Raw genomic sequence first — 22,423 nt, 5'->3', positions numbered from 1 at the left:
ATGCAGATCAGAACCCGTCTGGCTTCTGTTAGCCTGAGTCACCGTTCTGGAAGCTGGGCTTGCCCACCTCCTTGCAGTGGCCAGCCCTGCGTGGGTATGTGGGAAGGCAGGCTGGGGCTCCTCCTCTCACCCTCCGACAGGAATCGGGTAGGAGGGAGTGGTTCTGCCCTGGGAGGGGCTGGTGGCCCAGGTGTGGCCTGGCTGTGCCTCCTTCCTGTGTCGCCGCTCCGTCTGGAGCCAGAGCCTGGAAGATCTTGGAGGACCTCATCTTTCACCATGGCTTTAGGTAAGCTCCTTTTGCTTCTATTTTTCCATCTGAAACATGAGAAAGAAAAGTATTTACCCAGTGCTCTCAGACTCTGAAGAGCAAGCTTCAAGGGGAATGTCAAGGGCATGGAGCTCCTGGCCTGTCTGAGAGACCTGGCCACCATGCAGGCAGCGGCCACCACGGGGAGACTGTGCAGATGTCTGAGGCAGAGGCTGCGAACCCCGTGCATACTGAGTGAGCAGGCGGCCCAAGGAAGCATGCCTGTATGAGAAAATAATCATGAAGCCCTTGGAGCCCATTGGTCATTTCCTACTGTCAATAGAGAGGTGGAAAACTGGAGAAGTGTTTCTGTTAAGCATGAGAAAGAACATTGTGAGCTCAATGAGAAATGCTAATACAATCTGGTCCTCAGCCATAGATCTGAGGGGTAATAGAGAAGGGCAGGGACTGTGTAGAATTAGGGGCTGTCACTAGTCAGTACCAGCAAGTGGCTGGCCCATGAGAGTGCAGGCCAAAGTGGCCACAACTTCTCATTTTTCTTTTTTCTTTTTTGGCCACATCATGCAGCATGTGGGATCTTAGTTCCCTGACCAGGGATCAAACCCACAACCCCTGCAGTGAAAGCATGGAGTCTTAACCACTGGACTGCCAGGAAAGCCTCAGAACTTCTCAGTTTTCAAAAACAATTGGATATTCTGACGTTGTGATGTGCTGCATTCTGACTAAATGAAACAGTAGTAGCGTCAGTCGCTCAGTCGTGTCTGACTTTGCGACTCCACGGACTAGCTCACCAGGCTCCTCTGTCCATGGGATTCTCCAGGCAAGAATACTGGAGTGGGTTGCCATTCCCTTCACTAGAGGATCTTCCTGACCCAGGGATCAAACCCGGGTCTTCTGCATTGCAGACAGATTCTTTACTGTTTGAGTTACAGGGAAGTCCCAAAATGAAACAATAAAGAAAGCAAATAAAATATTCAGTCTATGAGCTACTGGTTTGCAATTTCTAGTTAAAATGTATATGGGGCAGAGAAAAGATTAAAGTTGGTGGTCTGAAGATCCAATTTTTAATTCTAAGTTGGCCTCTAGTGGGTAACTTTTTTCTCCTTTCTGGATCTCACTTTCCTCAATGTCAAGAGGAGGCTGGCAAACTCAGGGTTTCAAGGACACAGTAATCACTAACACTTCCATAGCACTTGCTCCAGCTGGGCATTCTGCTGAACTGTTTACACGGTTTACTTCTCCCCATAACCACATGAGGAAGGACTACTATGGTTCACATTTTCAGAAGAGGAAACTGGGCCACAGAAAGGTTAAGTAATTTGCTCAAAACAAGACAGCCAGTATAAGGGAATGAGCTGGGCCTGACAGCAGACAGTCTGTTTCCAAACCATGGAATATACTCTAGGGGCACAGATACCAAACGTGATCATGGAGGGAGAAATGCTTTGTAAACCACAGCCAGGATTTCTGAAGCAGCTGACCTTTCCCTTCCCCCAGAGGGTGTAGCAGTCTCCAGTGGCCTGTGTGAAATAGCACATGGTCTTATGTATCTTTCAAATGAGTAAAGGAAGATGCAACTCCCGGGAACAGACAGTGATACTATGAAGAAATCACTATGCTTATAAATGGTTCATTCCAAAATATTTTCACCTGGCACATAGTAGATGTTCAATTAAAACTTGGTGCTAAAGTATAACTTGGATTGGATTGAATTCAAGTAGCAAATGTATGTGAACCCAGTGAAGACACTGTGATTCCTGGGAGGAGGAACCCACATTCTCTAACACCTGGAGCAGGGGTGGTACCATTGATGCCAACCAGAGAGGGCCCAGAGATAATCATGATTTGACAGAAGAGCTGTAAAAGTGAGGAAAGAGACAAGGATGAAGATGGAACTGTCCTGTGTGTACTCTGTGCTACCCTGGACAAGCTATTTACTTCAGTGGAACTCTGTTTATACTGCTAATCTTATAGCTGATGTGTGTGGAGGAGGAGGAAGGGGAGGAGGAGGGGATGAAGATGATGACAATGAAAAAGTAAATATTATCTACAACTTAAGTCTGAAAACAATTTCAGGCTACTAGATGGTGACCATGTCTTGATTACATGGTTGGATGAAGTTAAATATGAATGGCTTAATTGAAAACTAACTTGATCAGAATGAAAGTGATTGATTAACAATGTATCTGCTACAGTCTCTTTTCTTGAGTGGAAGACTTACCACGGTTTTGGAGTACTCTAGCATGATTTACCTACCTGTCTATTCATGTAGTAAAATGGAAAGCATCTCTGCTACTAGGTGACTTGGCAAGGGACAATGACTGACATTTAATTGTGCCTGCAATTTGCAGCACTAGCTACCAGATGATGCCAGCACCTTCTAAAGTTTTCTTGTGTTAGTCACTCAGTCTTGTCCGACTCTGTGACTCCGTGGACTGTACCCTGCCAGGCTCCTCCGTCTATGGGATCTCCCAGGCAAGAATATTGGAGTGGGTTGCCAATTTCCTTCTCCAGGGCATCTTCCTGTCCCAGGGCTCGAACCTGAGTCTCCTGCACTGTAGGCAGCTTCTTTACCATCTGAGCCACCAGGAAAGGTTTCCTAAGGGTGAGCAATCATCTGTTTTCCAGGAACTGAAATGTCCCCAGGATGCAGGGCTTTCAGTGGGGCTTCTCCAGTGGCTTGGCAGGTAAAGAGTCTGCTTGCCATGCAGGAGACATGGGAGATGCAGGTTTGATCCCTGGGTCGGGAAGATCCCCTGGAGAAGAAAAGGAAAATTCACTCCAGTACTAGGAGCCTGGAGGACTGTAGTCCAATGGGTCAAGAATGGTTAGATGAGACTAAGCACAGGGCTTTCAGTACTGAAACCAAGAATATCCTGGAAAAACTAGGGAAATTGGCCATTCTAGTCCATAACCCCTTTAACCTATGTAAGGTTTTAGAATCATCCTTTCTTTACTAGCAAAAAAAAACCTCCTAAAATTTTCAAACAGTTAGAGAATAAATCATTGCTCTATATGATGTGAGTTCAAACACATAGGGAAGAGTATAAGAACAAATACAGTTCTTGTTCCTGTTAACTATGCGATGAAGCAGTGAGGAAAAGACGTCACCTTCTTCTCCAGCAGGACAGCAGTGTGGAGGAATTGGGTTCAAATCTTGGCTCAACCAAGATCTTGGGCAAGTGATTTAATTTGTCTGAGCCTTGATTTTTTTATTCTACGAAGTGAGTACATCTCCATCTTGAGAGTGTGTCTCTTGAGGGGTGTCTACACCCACCTTGCTCAACTGTTGTATGTGTGTGTGCTCAGTCTCTCAGTTGTGTCTGACTCTTGGACCCCATGGACTGTAGCTCACTAGGTTCCTCTGTCCATAGGATTTTCCAGGCAGGAATACTACCAGCACTTGGGCTTCCCTGGTGCCTCAGTTGGTAAAGAATCCACCTGCAATGCAGGAGACCCGGGTTCGATCCCTGGGTTGGGAAGATCTCCTGGAGAAGGAAATGATAATCTACTGGGAAATCCCATGGACAGAGGAGCCTGGCAGGCTACAGTCCATGGGGGTCACAAGAGTCAGACATGACTTAGCAACTAAATCACCACCAAACAAGACCGGTATAAAAGAGTAGAACACAGAGGCCAAAACACCGCTGGCGAGAAACAGAGTTGTTCCCTCCCCCAAGTTCTTGTCTCCTCTCCCTTCACTCTGCCTGCAGAGACCTAATTTATCACCAAAGCCCAGAAGGAAAGAACAAACCAGTACCTTGGAAAACATGAAGAAAACTTAGATAAACAGTGGCTTTCAATGCAGATCCATATCAAACCCCGAAACTGCTGGAACAGAGATAATCTTGGAAAACTCTGAACCTCAGAAAGGACTCATGGTGAGTTTACCATTCGTGTCTGGTGATAGGGTCCACATGGGGTCTCATTGATAAGATGGCTCGTCATGTCGACCTCACAAACAAAGAATAAATCACAGTGATCCTTGAGACTGACCAAATTGCCCAAATGGCATCCTGTTATCTCACTGGCACCTATCTTCTCAAAGCTGCGGGACCACCAGATTCCAGACCTCCGGCTACATGAACATCCCTTCAGAGAATTTTTCATTGGTGGGGTATAAGAAGGACTCCATCAGAAAGGGACTGCCAGCCTTTTGATTTAGGATAAGGGCTGAAGGTCAATGTGCTATAACTGCTTCCTGTGGGACAGGGGTGACATGGGGATAAGATGAGAAAAGGCTGGAATGTGGGTCAAGGGGATTTGTGTGGGGTCGAAGTTTTTGATAATCTGAGTGAGTTAGAAATAGCTCGTGGATAGTTCAGTTGGTGAAGGCTCGTAAGCAATCCTGAAGAAATTTTGAAAAAAGACGCATTAATCTTGGGCCGAAAGTTAGAAAAGGGTTAAGTAGAAGGAGAGGGCCTAGAAAAGGTAGGACCCAGGGCATCCAATTCCAATTGCTTACCCAGTTTTCCCATGAATTACTGAGGTGTTGGCTTATTCTCGAGGTCCTGTTTGTCAGATTTCTTGCTGCTTCCTTTATAAAGCCTGATTTATTGGTGTAGAAGCAGCAGGCTTCCTCTAAAAATAGGCATAGACCTCCTTTTTCTGCTGTGAGGAGGCCTAATCCTCTTCTGTTTTGGAGGATCATGGCTGCCAGGGAATCTAGCTGGTTTTGGATAGTGATAAGGCTGCTAGGTATTTCTTCTAGGCTGTGAGTTTAGAAAGGCTTTGATAGTAATTTAAAGAAGTTGTGAGCCTTGCAGTCCCTGTCCCAATCCCAGAGGCTATTCCTAAACTGATTAATAGAGGAATGAATTGAATTTCCAGTCTGGGTCAGTTACGAGTTGGTGCGGTAGGAAGGGTCCGATTGTTAGGAGCAATAGAAATATCTGGGTCCAGATACACCAGGGTGCATGTTCCTGTCCAGTTTGTGGGAAGACATAAATAAGCAGTGGTTCCACATAGGAAAAATATTCCAGGAGTAAGAAGACAGCAGCTGAAATTGATAGCAAATAGGAGACTTTCCGGGGACTTGTTAGTAGTCTCTGGAATTGACAGTGAACTTGCCAGTGTAACCCCTTCAAGAGGAGTATTTACACCATATGCAGAAGGGAGTCTCCCTGACAAAGTAAGAGAATATCCTGCAGTTCCTGAGACATGATAGACAGATCGGCCTGAAAGGAAAGAGAGATGTGAAGTGTGATTACAGAGGTGTGGCGGTATAGTTCCTAGTTGGGGGTAAGAATTGTCTATAGAGTTTCGTCTGGAAAACAGAAAGGAGCCTGTTGTAGATAAACAACAGAAGTGGTGGGTGTTAAGGAGCAGTTACCAGGCTAGATCAGAGGGTGGGCTTGGGATAGTAACAGCGGCTTTGAATTTTAAAAGAAGGTCTCTCCCAAGAATAGGAATGGGGCATTTTGGGAGTATGAGAAAAGAATGGGAAAATGGGGTATCTTGAAGTGTGCAAGGTAGAGGCTCGGTTATTCGTGGTATAGATACTAAACCATCAACCCCTATAACAGAGACCTGAGAGACCTTGGTTTTTCCGGAGTAGGCAGGCATAGAAGAGTAAGTGGCCTCTGTGTCAATGAGAAAGGAGATGGGCTTACCTGCCACTGTAAGAGTTACCCTGGGCTCCATAGAGGTGATGAGAGTCGGAGCATGGGGCCCTGGGCACCTTTAGTCTTCAGCGGTGAGTCTAAGGAGGTTGGGTAGAGCTGGGTCAGAGGACTCCTGCTAGGGACCAGGAGGGAATGTCCAGATTTCTAGAGGGGGATTTGGGCAGTCAATCTTCCAGTGCCCCTTTATGCACAGCTGGGACACGGACCTGGAGGGGGCCTTGGCTTTAGGTATGAGCGGGCCCAGTGGCCTTCTTTGCTGCATTTGAAGCAGGGCCCAGGTGGCTTCCTTTCTTTGTTGGTTAATGGAGGCTTGGAGCTATGTAGGGCAATGGCTAAAAGGTGGTATTTGGCCTGATCTCTTTGGGCCTTCTCTAGCTTTGCCTGTTCTTCCCGGTTATTGAAAATCTTAAAGACTAAATTTAAAAGGTCTCTTCTGCCTTTTTTCGTTTCTTTCAGATATCTGGGAGTGACTGGGAGATAAAATGGGTGTTAAGGACAATGGTGCCCTCTGCTGAAGTGGGGTCTAATTTTGTATATTTTTGTAGGGCCTCCATTAACCTGGCTAGAAATTATGCCAGGTTTTCATCCAGTCTTTGAGTTATTTCCTGGAGCTCATCAAAGTTGATGGCTTTATGCTCTGCCTTTTAAAGGCCCACAGTGAGGCAAGCAATCATATGAATACAGGCTGCTCATCCAGGTCTCTGTGCCTGATAATCCCAGTTGGGATCATCTTGGGGGGCAGCCCTTGCCCCTAAGGGCTTAGTGTGGGTCCTGTGTATCTCATCAGCATGCGCCTGAGAGCCTTGCCATACTTGTTCCTTCTCTTCTGGGAGAAGAGTGGAGGAAAGGATGATGTAAATGTTATGCCAGGTTAAGTCATGAGACTGGGTAAGACACTTGAATTCTTCTAGGTAATTATCAGGGTCTGAGGAGAAGGAGCCAAGATGCTTTTCAGTGTGAGATAGATCTGTAAGGGAGAATGGGACATGAACCCAAACAATGCCTTCTGCTCCAGGTACTTCTGGTAAAGGGAGGGGTTGGGTAGGTGAAGGAGAGGGGTCCTGCAGTGAAGTTTCCTGTTTAAAGTTGTTCGGGACCAGTAAGGGGAGGGCATCTAGGGAGGTTGGGGTAAGGCCTTGGGACCCTCAGGGTAGAGGGTGGGGCTGAGGTCTCAGAGCTTATCCCAGGCACAGTCTGGGGAGGGGTGTTGGGAGCTGTGGTGGTTGGCCAAGGCCTACTCTTGAGAAGGTGGGAGGGAGGGAAGAGGGCATGTAAGGTGGAGGTTGTGGAACTGGATCTGGAGCAGCTGCAAGGGAATTGAGAGCGATGACAGAGGGGGGCGGGGGCAGGGGGTGGTGGCCTGTGGTCAGAAGGGTCAAAGGAAGAAGAAGAAAAATCTGAACAGGGGTTGCGAGACATTGTATTAGGAGGATGTGGCCCAGAATAGGCGAAGAGTATTTAAGTAGAACAGGATTCACAGAGAGAGCGTCGAGAGCGGAGAGCGAAGAAAACCTGAACGTAAAGGATTTCTAACTACTTGCCAATGCAGCGGCAGAAGCTCTCGAGGTCCGGAGAAAATTATACTTGGCCACTGGGAACTGTTATCAAGTCTGTATTGCAGCCAGACAGTGTTAGAATAGTAAATAAGTCTTCTTGGTCTTATCTCCCCTTGGAAGCCCAAGGCTTTTAGGTTTCAGAGAAGGAATCCTAGGTAGATTTTGAGGGCTAGGATTGAGAATTACCCATTGTAGCTGAATAGGGAGGTTAGCCAAGGGCGAGAGAAAGCGAGGAGAAAGATTCGAGAAAAAAAGCATCCCTGTTCTCAGGACTTTCTCAGAGAGTAATTTAAAAAGACCCTAATGCTGGGAAAGATTGAAGGTGGGAGGAGGAGGGGAAGACAAAGGATGAGATGGTTGGATGGCATCACCGACTCAGTTGGTGATGGACAGGGAGGCCTGGCATGCTGCAGTCCATAGGGTCGCAAAGAGTCGGACATGACTGAGCAACTGAACTGAACTGAACTGAACTGAACTGAATGATAGTCTGCTTTGAAATGAGCGTCCCCTACTTCAAGGTCAGATGGGGCACATGGCCAAGGGCCTGAGGGCCTAGGGATCTTCCCACCTAGGGCTAGGACTTGGAAATGAGGCAAGAGAGAGGATCTAAGAGAATGGGATTTCACTCACCCTTGTAACCAATGGATGAAATGTGGGTCAGTATGTGGACATCAGTCCAACAAGGCAAGTGGAAAGTCCTGTCCTGGAGCTCTTCTCAGTTTCTCAGCAAGGTCCAAGGGAGGGGACCATACGAGGTGGGCTGGTAAGAGGAGCCCACCCAGTTGCGGTGAATCTTCCTTCCTGAGTTTTGGCACCAGAATATAAGGCAAGAGCAGAGAAAAAGAGAGGGAGCTGGGCAGTCAGGAAAGAAAAGGGAAATTTATTACAGGGAAAAGAGAGGGTGACTGGCCCTTAAGGAGAACCAGCGTCCTCCCTTTCTGACAGAGTCCTTCCTATACCCCACCAATGAAAAACTCTCTGAAAGGATGGTCGCATAGTTGGAGGTCTGGAATCTGATGGTCTCACAGCTTTGAGAAGATAGGCACCAGTGAGATAACAGGATGCCATTTGGGCAATTTGGGCAATTTGGTCAGTCTCAAGGATCACTGATTTATTCTTTGTTTGCGAGGTCGACATGATGAGCCATCTTATCAGTTAGACCCCATGTGGACCATATCATCTGGGAGGAGGACAGGCTTCTTATAAATCAGCAATCAGTCACAGCTGGCTTTATGCACACTCTCCTGACCTTCACCAGCTGGTCACTGTGATGGCTGCAGGTTGGTGGAGAGATGCTCAGGAGAACACTTGTCTCCAAACCTAGCCTGCTGCTCTTGTTGTGTTGTTCTTTAGCCGCTCAGTCGTGTCTGACTCTTTGGAATCCCATGGACTGTAGCCCGCCAGGCTCCTTTGTCCATGGGATTTCTCAGGCAAAAATACTGGAGTGGGTTGCTATTTCCTTCTCCAGGTGATTGTCCCATCCCAGGGATTGAAGCCACATCTCCTGCATTGGCAGGCAGGTTCTTCACCATTGAGCCACCTGGGAAGCCTGACCTGCTGCTATAGGGAGCTTCTTCTAATCAGCTACCAGAATTGGTTGAAATTAACTTGGCTGCCTGGCAGGGCTGGGTAGGTGGAGACCAACCAAGAGAGGACAGCATATTACACTATGGGGACTTGTTTTTCTCGTCCTTTTCCTCTGCTTTGTATTCAAGCATTTACTCATCTCTGGGAGAGAGTAACTGGAGTCTTTGTTCTATTATCTTAGGAAAACTTTACAAGGTCTGGACAACAGTGCTGACTGTATTGTGTATGCGCTGTAACTCAGGCATTCAAGAATTAGCTGAAGATTTGAAATACGAAATTAAGTCAAAGGTGCACACCTGAACACCCAAAGCCAGCAGCTTAAATGTTTCCCAAGAGTCCTTGGATTGACAACAAAAACAACTCCAGGAGACACAGCTGAAAATTCGCATCAAGATTCATTGACATTTCCTGAAAAACTGGATTTGTCAGTAGGCATCCCTTTTTGCACTTCCCAGGCAGCGCTAGTAAGTAAAGAACCTGACTGCCAATGCAGGAGACATAAGAGACAGGGGTTTGATCCCTGGGTTGGGAAGATGCCCTGGAGGAGGGCATAGCAGCCCACTCCAATATTCTTGCCTGGAGAATCCCATGGACAGAGAAGCCTGGAGGGCTACAGTCCACAGGGTCGCAAAGAGTTGGATACAACTGAAGCGACTGAGCATGCACACACATTGCTTTTTTGCAAGGGGGACGGGATCCATGTGGTGAGCCATTTGGGCTACCGAAGAGGAAGACTGGGGTCGGGAAATATGAAGACAGTTTCTCTCTAAGAAAGACTCAGGAGCTGTCAATCTCCCCGTACCTTTAGGGTGCTGGAGACAGCGAGGTCCCATCTCTTCCCCAGCTTATGCAGTGAGGTGGATGGCTTGAAATCATCCCTGGTGGGCACATACACCCGAGAATTAGGCCAGCGCTACAAGTCAGAAGCACACCTTTGGAGATTCTGCTGTCAGCACCCACTGCCGAGATCTGTGTCACCCCACTGTTTCAGGTCCAGTCACCCCCAAGCTCAGTCCAACTCTAATCCACCTGGTCACTATTCCTAGGTTGATCTTAATAAGACAAATCTGACACTGTCACCCTCTGACTCAGTTTCCTTTTAGATAAATGCCCTGCTCCTTGGAGAGGAATTAAAAGTCCTCCCTTCTCTGACTCCTGCTCAACTTTTCAACCACTTCTATCAGGCAGACTCATGGGGCTCAGGGGTGGAGAAGGACACAGTTTGTATTTTATCTCCCACTGAGTAGGAGAGACCCGCCCCACCTTAAACAACCCAGGTTTGGGCTGGGACCTAAATGGAGCAGCCTGCACCATTCCTGAAACGCAGTTCTGAGACATCTCAAGTCCTGTTTGGGTGAAGTTACCTGGGGCTGCAGTGCCCTTGACCTTGGTGCCCAGCAGAAGCACCATCTCTGGTCCAGGAAGATCCCACATATCGCAGAGCAACTAAGGCCGCGCACCACGACTACTGAGCTAGAGCCCAGGAGTGGCAGCTGCTGAAGCCTGTGTGCCCTAAAGCCCGTGCTCTGCAATCAGAGAAGCCACCGCCATGGGAACCCCATGCCTCACAACTAGAGAGTAGCCCCTGCCCTCTGCAACTAAAGAAAAACCCACTCAGCAACGAAGAAAGACCCAGCTCAGCCAAAAATAAATACATACATTATTTTTTAAAACATTATATTTTAACCATATTTAACTGTATATTTCAGTAGCACTAAGTATATTCATTCCAAAAAAATTTCCCATGCTTCATCACAGTCAACACCCTCCTTAGACCCCCTGCTCCAGACAACTGAGAATCTTATCATTATAGTTTTACCTTTTCTCGAATTTTATATACATGAAATGGTACAGTACATGGTATTTTGTACTTAACTTCTTTCATTCATCTCCAGGTTTTGGAGATTCATCCATATTGTTGCATGTATCAATATTTTGCTTCTTTTTATCGCCCAGCAGTGTATCAGAGGATAGGGCTTCCCATGTGGCTGCATGGAAAGGAACCCACCTGCCAATGTAGGAGACACGACTTCGATCCCTGGGTCAGGAAGATCTGCTGGAGAAGGAAATGGTAACCCACTCTAGTATTCTTGCCTGGGAAATCCCATGGACTGAGGAGCCTGATGGGCTACAGTCCATGGGTTTGCAAAGAGTTGGACATGACTTAGTGGCTAAACAACAACAACAATATCACAGGGTAACTACAGTTTGTCCACTCACCCACTGATGAACATTTGGATTGTTTTCAGATTTGGGCTGTTAAGAATATGTGGCTGTGAATAATGTTATAAACATTTGCATACAAAAAAAATGAAGTGTCTCTGCGGGCGTACATTACCCAGAGCCTCAAATGATCCTACAGTTTTTGCTACAGTGTCCAACATTTAATAAAATAATCAGCATATACAAGACAGTGTGTGCAACAGAGAAAAAGAGACAATAGAAGAAAACCCAACGGGGATTCAAATGATAGAGTCAACTGGAGCAGCCTTTTTAAGAACCTGAACGAATAACAGAACGAAGGTGTAAAAGACAAGATTGCAACTTCTGGCAGAGAACTAGAAACTACCAAAAAAAGGAAGCAACTGGAAATCCTAGAACTGAAAGATGCCATTAACTGAAACTGAGAAAGAGTTCTCATGTATAGGATACTTCCTGTGTGGGCAGACTGCCCTGAACACTTTACAGGCATCCACAATGAAGATTCACTCGTGTGGTCTCTGTGGAGCCTGTCTCGTGTCCCTCTTAGGACATGGATTTCACCTGAATGTCCTGCTTCCCTTGAAGTGGGTCTTAGTTGTTTCTGTTGTCACTGGTGGCTAGCAGGGCAGGGCTTGTCACGTAGCAGGCACCAGTTATAGCGGTGATGTCTGGAGCTGGGAGGGAAGCTTGGGGCGCTGACGGGGGAGGCAGAGTCCACTCTGTGGCATGGTCATTAACCTCAACTCAGGAAGTGGAGTGAAGGCTGAGCACCAGAAGCGAGACTGTGTGTAGTCAGAGATGCCAGTAGGGGGTGGCTTCCCAGGTGGTGCTAATGGTAAAGAACCCTCCTGCCAATGCAGGAGATGTAAAAGACGTGGGTTTGATTCCTGGGTTGGGAAGATCCCTGGAGGAAGGCACGACAACCCACTCCAGTATTCTTCCTCAGAAATCCCACAGACAGAGTAGCCTGGCGGGCTACAGTCCATGGGGTTGCAAAGAGTCGGGACATGACTGAGCAACTAATACACACAGTGGATAAGGAAACAGATTCAGAGAGCCCTGGCTCGTTGCCTGGGAGCCCCAGTCCTAAGTGACTCCACTGCCCAGCCCCAGGGTCTCCTACCCCCTGCCCAGAAAGGGCCTACATGCTGTTTCATTCCACTCAGGGAGGTGACACAATTTTTGCAGAAATGTTGCATTTGCTCTGAAAGAAGAGCTCTTTAAAGATCTGAGAAAGTTCATTTGCAAACTTCCTCTTTAAAAAAACATTTTTATCAAGATATAACTGACTTATGAGGTACAAATAACATAGGAAATGGCAACCCACTCTAATATTCTTGCCTGGGAAATCCTATGGACAGAGAAGCCTGGTGGGCTACAGTCTTTGGGTTGAAAAAGGGTTGGACATAACTTAGCGACTGTTACTACTGCTGCTAAGTCACTTCAGTCATGTCCGACTCTGTGCGACCCCATAGTTGGCAGCCCATGGCTGTCCCAGGCTCCCCCGTCCCTGGGACTCTCCAGGCAAGAACACTGGAGTGGGTTGCCATTTCCTTCTCCAATGCATGAAAGTGAAAAGTGAAAGGGAAGTTGCTCAGTTGTGTCCAACTCTTCGCGACCCCATGGACTGCAGCCCACCAGGCTCCTCTGTCCATGGGATTTTCCAGGCAAGAGTACTGGAGTGGGTTGCCATCGCCTTCTCCAACCAAGCGACTAAACAGTAACAATTGATGTATTACATTATGTGAGTTTCAGATGTACAACACAATAATATTTTTTTTGCTTTTGCTCGTGATGAGAACTTTTAAGATCCACTCTCTTAGTAACTTTCGGTCCTAATGAGGTGGATGAAACTGGAGCCAATTATACAGAGTGAAGTAAGCCAGAAAGAAAAACACCAACACAGTATACTAACACATATATATGGAATTTAGAAAGATGGTAATGATAACCCCGTATGCGAGACAGCAAAAGAGATGCAGATGTACAGAACAGAATTTTTGACTCTGTGGGAGAGGGAGAGGGCAGGATGATTTGGGAGAATGGCATTGAAACATGTATAATATCATATAAGAAACAAATTGCCAGTCTAGGTTCGATGCAGGATACAGGATGCTTGGGGCTGGTGCACTGGGATAACCCAGAGGGATGGTATGGGGAGGGAGGTGGGAGGGGGGTTCAGGAGTGGGAACTTATGTACACCCGTGGCGGATTCATGTTGATGTATGGCAAAACCAATACAGTATTGCAAAGTGAAAAAAAAAAAAAGACAAGTAACTTTCAAATATGCCATGCAGCCTTCCTTTTTCACAGATTTTACCCTCATTTGAACACAACCTCTGATGGGTTGGCTGAAAATAAAGTCAGACTCCTCAAGATCTACTGCTGTAATAGGGTGTCCCTTGGGTGGGAACCAGGAGACCTGGATTTCTGGCTGTACCTTGCCATGGACGAGCTGTGTGACCTTGGGCAGATGTCTTTCCTTCTCTGGGTCTTCTTCAGAAACAAGGATGGGGTGAGGCAGGATGATGCTGAGTGCCCATCAAGTTCTCAAATGCCACAATTTGCGCTTCTGCACTAGCGGTCCATCCTCCTACCATTGAGATCATGTAGGACCCGCTCCAACTCTTCTCTGTCCATAAAGAGGAATATACATTCCTTTTCCCTGTCTAGGACTTCCCTGGGGGCTCAGACAGTAAAGCGTCTGCTTACAATGCGGGAGACCTGGGTTCGATCCCTGGGTAGGGAAGATCCTCTGGAGAAGGAAATGGCAACCCACTCCAGTACTCTTGCCTGGAAAATCCCATGGACAGAGGAGCATGGTGGGCTACAGTCCACGGGGTCACAAAGAGTCGGACACGACTGAGCGACTTCACTTCACTTTCCCTGTCTAGAATGTAGTAAGAAGGGAAGTTAATGTTTCCAAATGCCTACTCTGACCCAGAACTTTCACCTTCCAATCAACCAATCTCCCTCCTTCCCTCCTTTCCTCCTCCCTTCCCGCATCCCTTTGTCCCTTTCTCCCTCTCACATTTCTCCTCTCCCTGTACCCATAAGGATGACATAATCGACCTCATTCTGAGTACGAAGAGGTGGAAGCAGAGAGCCAAACAAACGATTTGTTCCAAGTCACACAGGTGGCAAATAGCACGTACCAGAGGCCGATTTTGGATTCATTTCCATCCCAAATGGAATGTGGAGTTCATCCCATTTTCCCAAGACCCTAACTTCAAAGACAAGGATAACAGGAATAGAGTTGGTTTCAAAGTCCCCTCTCAGGAAGCTTACTCTAGAATAGGAGAAAGCAAGCCTCGGGCCAAATCCAGCCACCACCTGTTTTGTAAATAAAGCTGTCCTGGAACCCAATCAGCTTGTGGGTTTGCAGACTGGCTGGGCTTCCCCAGAGGCTCAATGGGGAAAAATCTTGTCTGCCAGTGCAGGAGACATGGGTTGGATCCCTGGATCGGGAAGGTCCCCTGGAGGAGGAAACGGCAACCCGCTCCGGTATGCTTGCCTGGAGAATCCCATGGACAGAGGAGCATGGTGGGCTACAGCCCATGTGGTCACAAGGAGTCAGACAGGACTCATTGACTGCACACATGCACTCATTACAGGTTGCCTAAGATTGCTTTTCAACTATGACAGTCGAGTTGAGTAATAATGATGTATGGCCCCAGAAATCCTAAAGCGTTTGCTATCTGATCTCTGTCTGATAGAGTATTTGCCCGCCCCCGGTCCAAGGTCCAGCAAGGCTGTCCCTCTTTCAAAGAACACAAAATGGCCTGAGTCTCTGACGTGCACTGGGAACACTGCCACTTGGCTTCTTGCAAGAGGGGGACATTTCTACTCGCATTTGGTTTTTCAAAGCCTCGGGATACCTGTCAGGCAGATGAGGGGCTTGGGTTTTCATTGTGCCCTTCTTCCCAGGAACTGGGTGAAGGGGAAATAGAAATCTCAATTTTGGGGAAATTGCACAGAGGAAAAGGGGAGGGAATGGGTTACGACATCCCATTGCGACACTCGGCAGGGTTGAAAGTGACAACAGCAAGGTTTCTCATTTTGGAAATGTGCAGGCGTTTCCGTTCATTTTCGTGGGACAGGCGCCCGCAGCCCGGCTGGGTGAGCCACTCTTTTCTTTATAAGCGGCTCCTCTGGGTCCGAAATGGCAGTCTCCCATCGCCTCAAGGTCACAGGATGGACATCTACATCCACGGTTACCTAATCTGTCTCCTCCTCTTCCTGTTCCATTCAGAAACAGCCTGCCACCCCCTGGGAAAGAGACCCTGCGAGATGCAAGCCTTCAGGTAAGGCTGATCCCAAGGAAGTTGGGCCGGAGGGGTAGAAAAGCGACCTAGGACACAGCCGTCTGGGGCTGCCCTGGGTTTGGGCTTGAAAGTGAAGTGAAGTGAAGTCGCTCAGTCATGTCCGACTCTTTGCGACCCCATGGACTGTAGCCTACCGGTTCCTCTGTTCGCGGGATCTTCCAGGCAAGAATACTAGAGTAGGTTGCCATTTCCTTCTCCAGGAGATCTTCCCCACCCAGGGATTGAGCCTGGGTCTCCCTCATTGTAGACAGATGCTTTACCGTCTGAGCCATTAAACATCCCTTAATAATTAAGGTTAGCTGCCTAAGGTTAGTTAACTAAGGTTGGCTGCCACATCCATGATCTTCAGCACTTGTATTTAAAAATCTCCCAGATGTGCAAAGCTTGACTGGAAGCCTGACTTACTTGCTCAGGGGCTCAGGCATCTTGGCGACAGAAACGTGCCTGGAAGCCATGCTGGGGCTGAAGCCTGGGAGAGTACTCTGGACAAAGAAACAGAGAGGGTCGCTGTGGACAGGACACAGCCCAGAGTTCCAGACTGATAGTTAACAATGCCTGATTGTGTTGGTGCGTCAGAGGGTCCAGCTCCCCTGGGGGCTCAGTTTCCCCATCTGTGACCTGGGGTGAATTCTAACCCTGCCTGCATTACAAGGTTGTGAAAGCCAAAGGCACGGATAACATTGTGACAGTGTTTTGAGAGCAGTAAAGTGTCTGAGAACTATTGTGGTGGACAGGGGTCTCAGTCGTGTCTGACTCTCAGCGACCCTATGGACTGCAGCTCATCAGGCTCCTGAAAACTATTACGATTATTAAAAACTGCGTCAGGAATGTGGCAAGGTGTCACCATCCCCCAACAGCAGGCTGTGATGGTGATTAATACAGAGCGCTGTCTTCATGTGGCCTCTGGGCTCTTTCATAACCTTGTAATGCAGGCAGGGTTAGAATTCACTCCAGGTCACAGATGGGGAAACTGAGCCCCCAGGGGAGCTGGACACTCTGATGGTCCAACACAATCAGGCGCTGTTAACCATCAGTCTGGAGCTCTGGGCTGTGTCCTGTCCACGGTGCCCCTGTCTGTTTCTTCGTCCAGAGTTTCTCATGCCTGAGGCTACAGGCTGGGACTCTGCGTGCCTGTGTGGGTCCCAGAGAAGCCCCTCCTCTTCTCAGGGGTCTGCCTCGACCTCCTCCCATTTGGCTGGGATCTCCAGAAGTTATCACTGGAAGCCTCTAGAAAGGAACGTTTAATCCTTTCAGATGGAATTCAACTCATTCAGGAGCTAAGAATAGTCATGAAAGGTCAAATGCTCATTCCAGCCAAGAACTTTACAGTTTGACTGACCCCCTCTCTCTGAGCTCATGGGCTCTTCAAGGTCACCTGATGAGATGGGTGTTGCCAGCCCCCTTTCACAGGTGAGGAGATGAGGCACAGGTCCAAGGTCATGCTGGGGGATGGAGGCAGCAGGGAGTGAAGTGTCCACGTCCTGGCGGGGGCCCTGCTACTCCATCTCACAGCTACAACCCTGTTCTCAGACAGAGAGGCCCTTCATCAAGAAGAAAAAAGAGGGAGCCAGAAACAGGCCACAGGGTGAACTGGAAGGGAAGCTGACTTGCCAATAGGGAACAGACTTTGGGGACAAGTCTTCACGGTCTAAGGCTTGGAGCGAGTTAGCTGCAATGGGGCCTGACCCTTGAAGCTTCTAGCTCTGTGCTGTGGGGGCCACCAATCTCAGATGACTCATTAGATTTTCATTTAAATTCATCAACATACAAGAAAAAAAAAATTGGGATCTTTCCCTGGTGGTTCAGTGGTTAAGACTCTGTGCTTCAATGCAAGGGGCGCAGGTTTGATCCATGGTCAGGGAACTAAGATTCCACATGCTGCATAGCCAAAAAAAAAAAAAAAAATTGGAAAATATGTGGATCCTCAATCACACCACATTTCAAGAGCTCAATAGCTGCATGTCTCAATAGCTGCAAGTGATTGATGACTACCATATTGGATGGTGCAGACAAAGAACATGTCTACACCCAGGAAGTTTATTAATGGTCCTAATCTAGAGTCTGCTTTGCTGACATAGGAGGTGGCTGCTTGGGAAGCTGAGGATGAGAAACAAGGTGAGAACAGGGGTAGAAGGCAGGTACAGGGCCTACCAGATCTGGGATTTGGGTCTGTCTCTTAACCAGTGTTGACCTCAGTCCTCACATTCATGCTATGGGTGTGGTTAATTCCACACCCCTGGGAGAAAACTGAACACACTCTGGGGAATACAGAGAAGGGGCTGGGCACATAGCAGCTGTCCACTATAGCTGGGTCCTTCTGTTTTTCAGGATCTGGGATGTCAACCAGAAGATCTTCTACCTGAGGAATAACCAACTAGTTGCTGGATACTTGCAAGAAGCAAATATTAAATTAGAGGGTGAGTGGTGGCCAGGAAGGTCAATGCTGAGTGGGCACTGGTCACTTTGCCCAGGGGTCTGCAGCATTGTGGCTTGACCCTGGGAATTTTAGGTACCATGTCTTAATCCCTGTTGGTTCTTTGTGACCATGTTTGAAGCTAGAGAGGCCTGGCCACTGAAGGACACATATGAGGGGAGCCTCAAGAAGACAGAGAGGGTAGAGCCTAGGTTGGGAGAAACCACCTACAGACACTATGATCCCCAGGCCACAAATGGGAAGGTAGGGCCCAGAAGGCAAGACCAGCCCTTTTCTTCCTCTAGTGCCCAGGAAGCCTGTGTTTCTGTGTGTTCAAACTCTCACTCCCACCTAAAACTAATACACCATCCACAGGGTGGGTTATATCCCTTAATCTAGGATACCACATTGAGTCATATTCCAGATCCATGTCAACCTGGATGAATTTGACCAAGGTTCACTCACTCTGTTCCCTGGTTTTCTCCTTAGTAAAAGATGGGCAACTGGATGATAGGATGTGGGTTTCTTCCAGCCCTCTAGGATGTTTTCGCGTCCTTGTTGGCTGGTTTGGTATTGTAGAACGGCATGATGCCCATTCTTGTTCTCTGCCCCTTCCTCACTCTAAAAGGGCGTGAGACCCACTTTTCCTGTCCTCTGGTAACTCTCCGAATAAGGATGTTAAGGCACAGAGAAACTGAGGTCTTCACTCCTAATGAGTGCATGGAGACTACCACGGGGAAAAAATGGGTTCAAACCCACCCAGGCTTCTGTGGACCAAGTCATGGGGCCCCACTCCTGATATCATGTACTGGGCCCCATGGGCAGCACACTTGTGGACTTAGAGCACAGGGGTCTTGGGGAAGGGGGTTGCATGCACGTGCTCAATCATGTCCAACTCTTGCGACCCCATAGACTGTAGCTCACCAGGCTTCTCTGTCTATGGGAATTTCCAGGCAAGAATACTGGAGTGGGTTGCCATTTGCTCCTCCAGGCGATCTTCCCGACCCAGGGATAAAACCCTTGTCTCTTGCATTACTGCATTGGCAGGTGGATTCTTTACCACTGAGCCACCTGGGAAGCCCAGGGAAAGAAGAGAAGGGTAGCAATCACTTGGAGCATAATTTAGACGCCTTGGTCCTTGAGGAGTAGCTAGATAGTGTGCTTGGTTTGATCTTCTGTTTGGATCCTGACCAAGAAGATGGGGCCTCACTGTCCTTCTGACCTTGGGGTTTTAATCTGCTTGTTTTTTAGTTGCTAAGTTGTATTTGACTCTTTCACAACCCCATGGATGGTAGCCTGCCAGGTTCCTCTGTCCATGGATTGCCTAGGCAAGAATATTGGAGTGGGTTGCCATCTCCTTCTCCAGGGGATCTTCCCGACGTGGGCATCAAACCCTTGTCTCCTGCATTGCAGAAGTATTCTTTACCACTGAGCCACCAGGGAAGCCCAGGATTGTAGTTAGGGGAACAGAAAAGTCCCCAGGGAGAGTCCAGCCTGCTGTGTCTTCTCCATCTCTGCCTCCTCTTCTCTACAACCTGAACTTCCCCTTTGTTCTTCCCCAGAGAAGATAGATGTGGTACCCATCGAACCTCATACTATGTTCCTGGGGATCCATGGGGGGAAGCTGTGCCTGGCCTGCGTCAAATCTGGAGATGAGATCAAGCTCAAGTTAGAGGTAAGGACCTGCCTCAAACAACAAACACCCCAAACTCAGAGGCTTAAAACGAGCAAAGTGTGTCCTTTCTCATGATTCTGTGGGTTGACTAGGATCAGCTGGGCAGATCTGTGCCACACAGATCTACCGCAGTCACATTCAGCAGGGATCTTAGCTGGGGCTCATCCTCCAGGTTCTCCTTCCACACGGTCTCACTGATTTCAGTTGTCAGCTTAAGCTTCCTTACAGCATGACGGTTGGTTTCCAAGAGGGATAACTCCAAAAAGGCAAGCCTTAGTGTGCAAGCACTTATTAAACTTTTGTTCATATCATACCATTACTGTCCAATTAACTAGAGCTTGCCATGTGGCTAAGTCTAGCCTCAATGAGAGAAGGGATTACCAGGATGAGGACACCAGGAGGCTTGGCTTCTCTGGGGACCTCAGTGTCTGTGTGTCACTCTCTTGCCCAAGGGCCACTAACCTACTTGGACTTGCCCTCTTCCAGTAAAGCCAACCTTTGGGACCATTCCTTTTCAGCCCTTATCTACTCAAATCCATGAGATGGCATCCCCTCCAGGGCCTTGTGCTCCTGTGCAACTTTAATGGGCCATCAGCCCTGGAAAAAGAGAGCTTTCTATCAGGGCACTGTTGGACAAAATCTTAACCCAAATGAGAATGGCTATAATTGTGGCATTGTCCTTTCTGTCCACTAGTGAACAGGCACTTTAGTGGAAAGTGACTGCCTGCTTTGTGTGGAGTAGCAATGATCAGATATTGTGAATAATGTGGACTGCTATGCCCTGCCCAGCTGCTGCACTCTCCCATCTCTCAGAGGTGCAGACACAACAGAATCCAGCCTCCAAGGCCTTGGCCTCTGTTGATGGTACCGTGTGTTTGCCAAATGTATGGACCAAAGGCTACAGTGGTCAGATGTCCCCAAATCAAGGTGTAAGCACGGGACAACCTCCTTGTGTCAGGCTGTCCTGAGACCGAGGACACTTTTGCCAGGCCAGCATTTCCCCAGCACTTACTCTCAGATGGCCAGGTGGGCTGCGAGGACCTTTCTGCTCCTCTGCCCTCACTTGCTTCTTCTTGACTTCCAGGCTGTGAACATCACCGACTTGAACCAAAACAGGGAGCAGGACAAGCGCTTCGCCTTCATCCGCTCTGACAATGGCCCCACCACCAGCTTCGAGTCGGCTGCCTGCCCCGGCTGGTTCCTCTGCACATCACTGGAGGCCGACCAGCCCGTGGGCCTCACCAATACACCCACAGAGGCCATCAAGGTCACCAGGTTCTACTTACAGCAGGACTAGTCATGGTGCTCAGCCTTTCCTGTCCCCAGTCCCAGCATGTCCATGACTCCAGAGATGCCTGTCCACCCTGCTCAGGGTCTCCTGGGTGTTGCGGGGCTCAGCAGGTGGCCTCAGCTGGGGGGACCTTCAGAAGGAGGTACAAGAGCCGTGGGAACAAGACCCAGTCTCCAACCTCCTCTGCTCACCCAGCCTCCCTCCACAAGGTCTTTCTGAAGTGCAGATGGAACCCCAGCCCTACTCAAAGCCCTCAGGGTGGCCTGTGTCTTCAGGGTAAAGTCCACACCCTGTGGCCAGCTCCAGTTCTGCCTCCTTTCTCACCGCAGATCCCCAGGCACTTACTTCCCTCCCGCTAAGCGGCTTCCATTTCTTGTTTTGCAAAATGGTGCTACTCTAGGGGCAAGATTTTTAGGGTCTGTAGCAAAATGGGGTCACTGAGGGTCGGACACGACTGAGCGACTTCACTTTCACTTTTCACTTTCATGCATTGGAGAAGGCAATGGCAACCCACTCCGGTGTTCTTGCCTGGAGAATCCCAGGGACAGGGGAGCTTAGTGGGCTGCCATCTATGGGGCCACACAGAGTCAGACACGACTGAAGTGACTTAGCAGCAGCAGCAGCAAAATGGGAAATAAGGATTTCCTGGTATCTTTTTCTTAAAAAAAAAAAAAAATTCTAAGTATCTTTTTGTTAAATTAAACCAACTTTGAAAGAGAGTCTTTTATTTGGAAATGATGTCCTTTCTGTAAAGGAGTAGAATATCAAAATAGTCCCATGTTTAGGAAGTGATGTTGAAAGCAGGTGATAGCGTTTCCTTTTTTAATCTCTTATTTTTGTGATGCCCTAACCTGTACCTGGGTTGGGAAGATCCCCTGAAGAAGGGAATGGCAGCCCACTCCACTCTTCTTGTCTGGAAATTTCCATGGACAGAGGAGCCTGGTGGGCTATAGTCCGTGTGGTCGCCAAGAGTCGGATACGACTGAGCAATTAATGCTTTCACTTTTCAACCTGTAACAATGAAAAGTTAGCATAATGCGTAGGTCTCCTAGTTTTTGTTTTTTTCTGGAATGTTCCATGAAGTCTAGAACCTCTGGCCCAGGCCCTGAGCACGCCCCCCACTCCAGACCTCCTGCAGCTTCCCTCCACAACCCTTTCATCAAAAGTCCCCCCGCTCCCAAGACGCCACACAAATGTGATTTCTCCTGACCTCCCGGGAGGGATGAGTCGCTCCCGGACTATTTTAGCACTTCTGATTCCCTGAGACTTGTTTGGAAGATGTGCCCCTGTCTGTCTCCTCACCAGCCTGTGAGCCCCTGGGAGCAGTGACCGTGACCTCCCCCGTCTCTGGTCTTCCCTGGGGCCGAGCACACAGCCTGGCCTCAGCAGGTGCTCAGGGAATGTGTGTTGCATGTGTTGAGTGGAAAGTGTTCTGTTCTCTGTGACTTAAGCTTTGTTTTATGATAAAAACTTGAAACCTCA

The 22,423-nt window shown here is 48.3% G+C and overlaps 1 protein-coding gene across 3 annotated transcripts; it reads left to right on the top strand.

Moving 5' to 3' along the window:
• On the top strand, positions 1-22,423 carry IL1RN (interleukin 1 receptor antagonist). 3 transcript variants are annotated; one of them, XM_069583201.1, is made up of 5 exons: positions 1-286; positions 15,490-15,541; positions 17,891-17,979; positions 19,538-19,650; positions 20,735-22,423. In XM_069583201.1, the coding sequence occupies exons 1-5, from the start codon at positions 1-3 to the stop codon at positions 20,945-20,947; spliced, it is 753 nt and encodes a 250-aa protein (XP_069439302.1). In that variant the 3' UTR covers positions 20,948-22,423. The 3 variants fall into 3 exon arrangements, with proteins under 3 accessions (XP_069439302.1, XP_069439304.1, XP_069439303.1); XM_069583203.1 differs by lacking the exon at positions 1-286 and adding an exon at positions 14,986-15,356; XM_069583202.1 differs by lacking the exons at positions 1-286; positions 17,891-17,979 and adding an exon at positions 15,216-15,356.

This window comes from Ovis canadensis, chromosome 3 (genome assembly GCF_042477335.2).
Source record: "Ovis canadensis isolate MfBH-ARS-UI-01 breed Bighorn chromosome 3, ARS-UI_OviCan_v2, whole genome shotgun sequence".
In the NCBI taxonomy this organism is placed as follows: domain Eukaryota; kingdom Metazoa; phylum Chordata; class Mammalia; order Artiodactyla; family Bovidae; genus Ovis; species Ovis canadensis.
Note: the sequence above shows the minus strand (reverse complement) of the source record. Positions and strands in the feature narration are given on the sequence as shown.

Excerpts from the sequence above, each read along its gene's own strand:
- IL1RN (XM_069583201.1), top strand. The coding sequence starts at position 1 with ATGCAGATCAGAACCCGTCTGGCTTCTGTTAGCCTGAGTCACCGTTCT. Across the intron at positions 15,542-17,890 it reads TGCGAGATGCAAGCCTTCAG|GATCTGGGATGTCAACCAGA; the intron begins GTAAGGCTGATC and ends TCTGTTTTTCAG. Across the intron at positions 19,651-20,734 it reads AGATCAAGCTCAAGTTAGAG|GCTGTGAACATCACCGACTT; the intron begins GTAAGGACCTGC and ends CTTGACTTCCAG.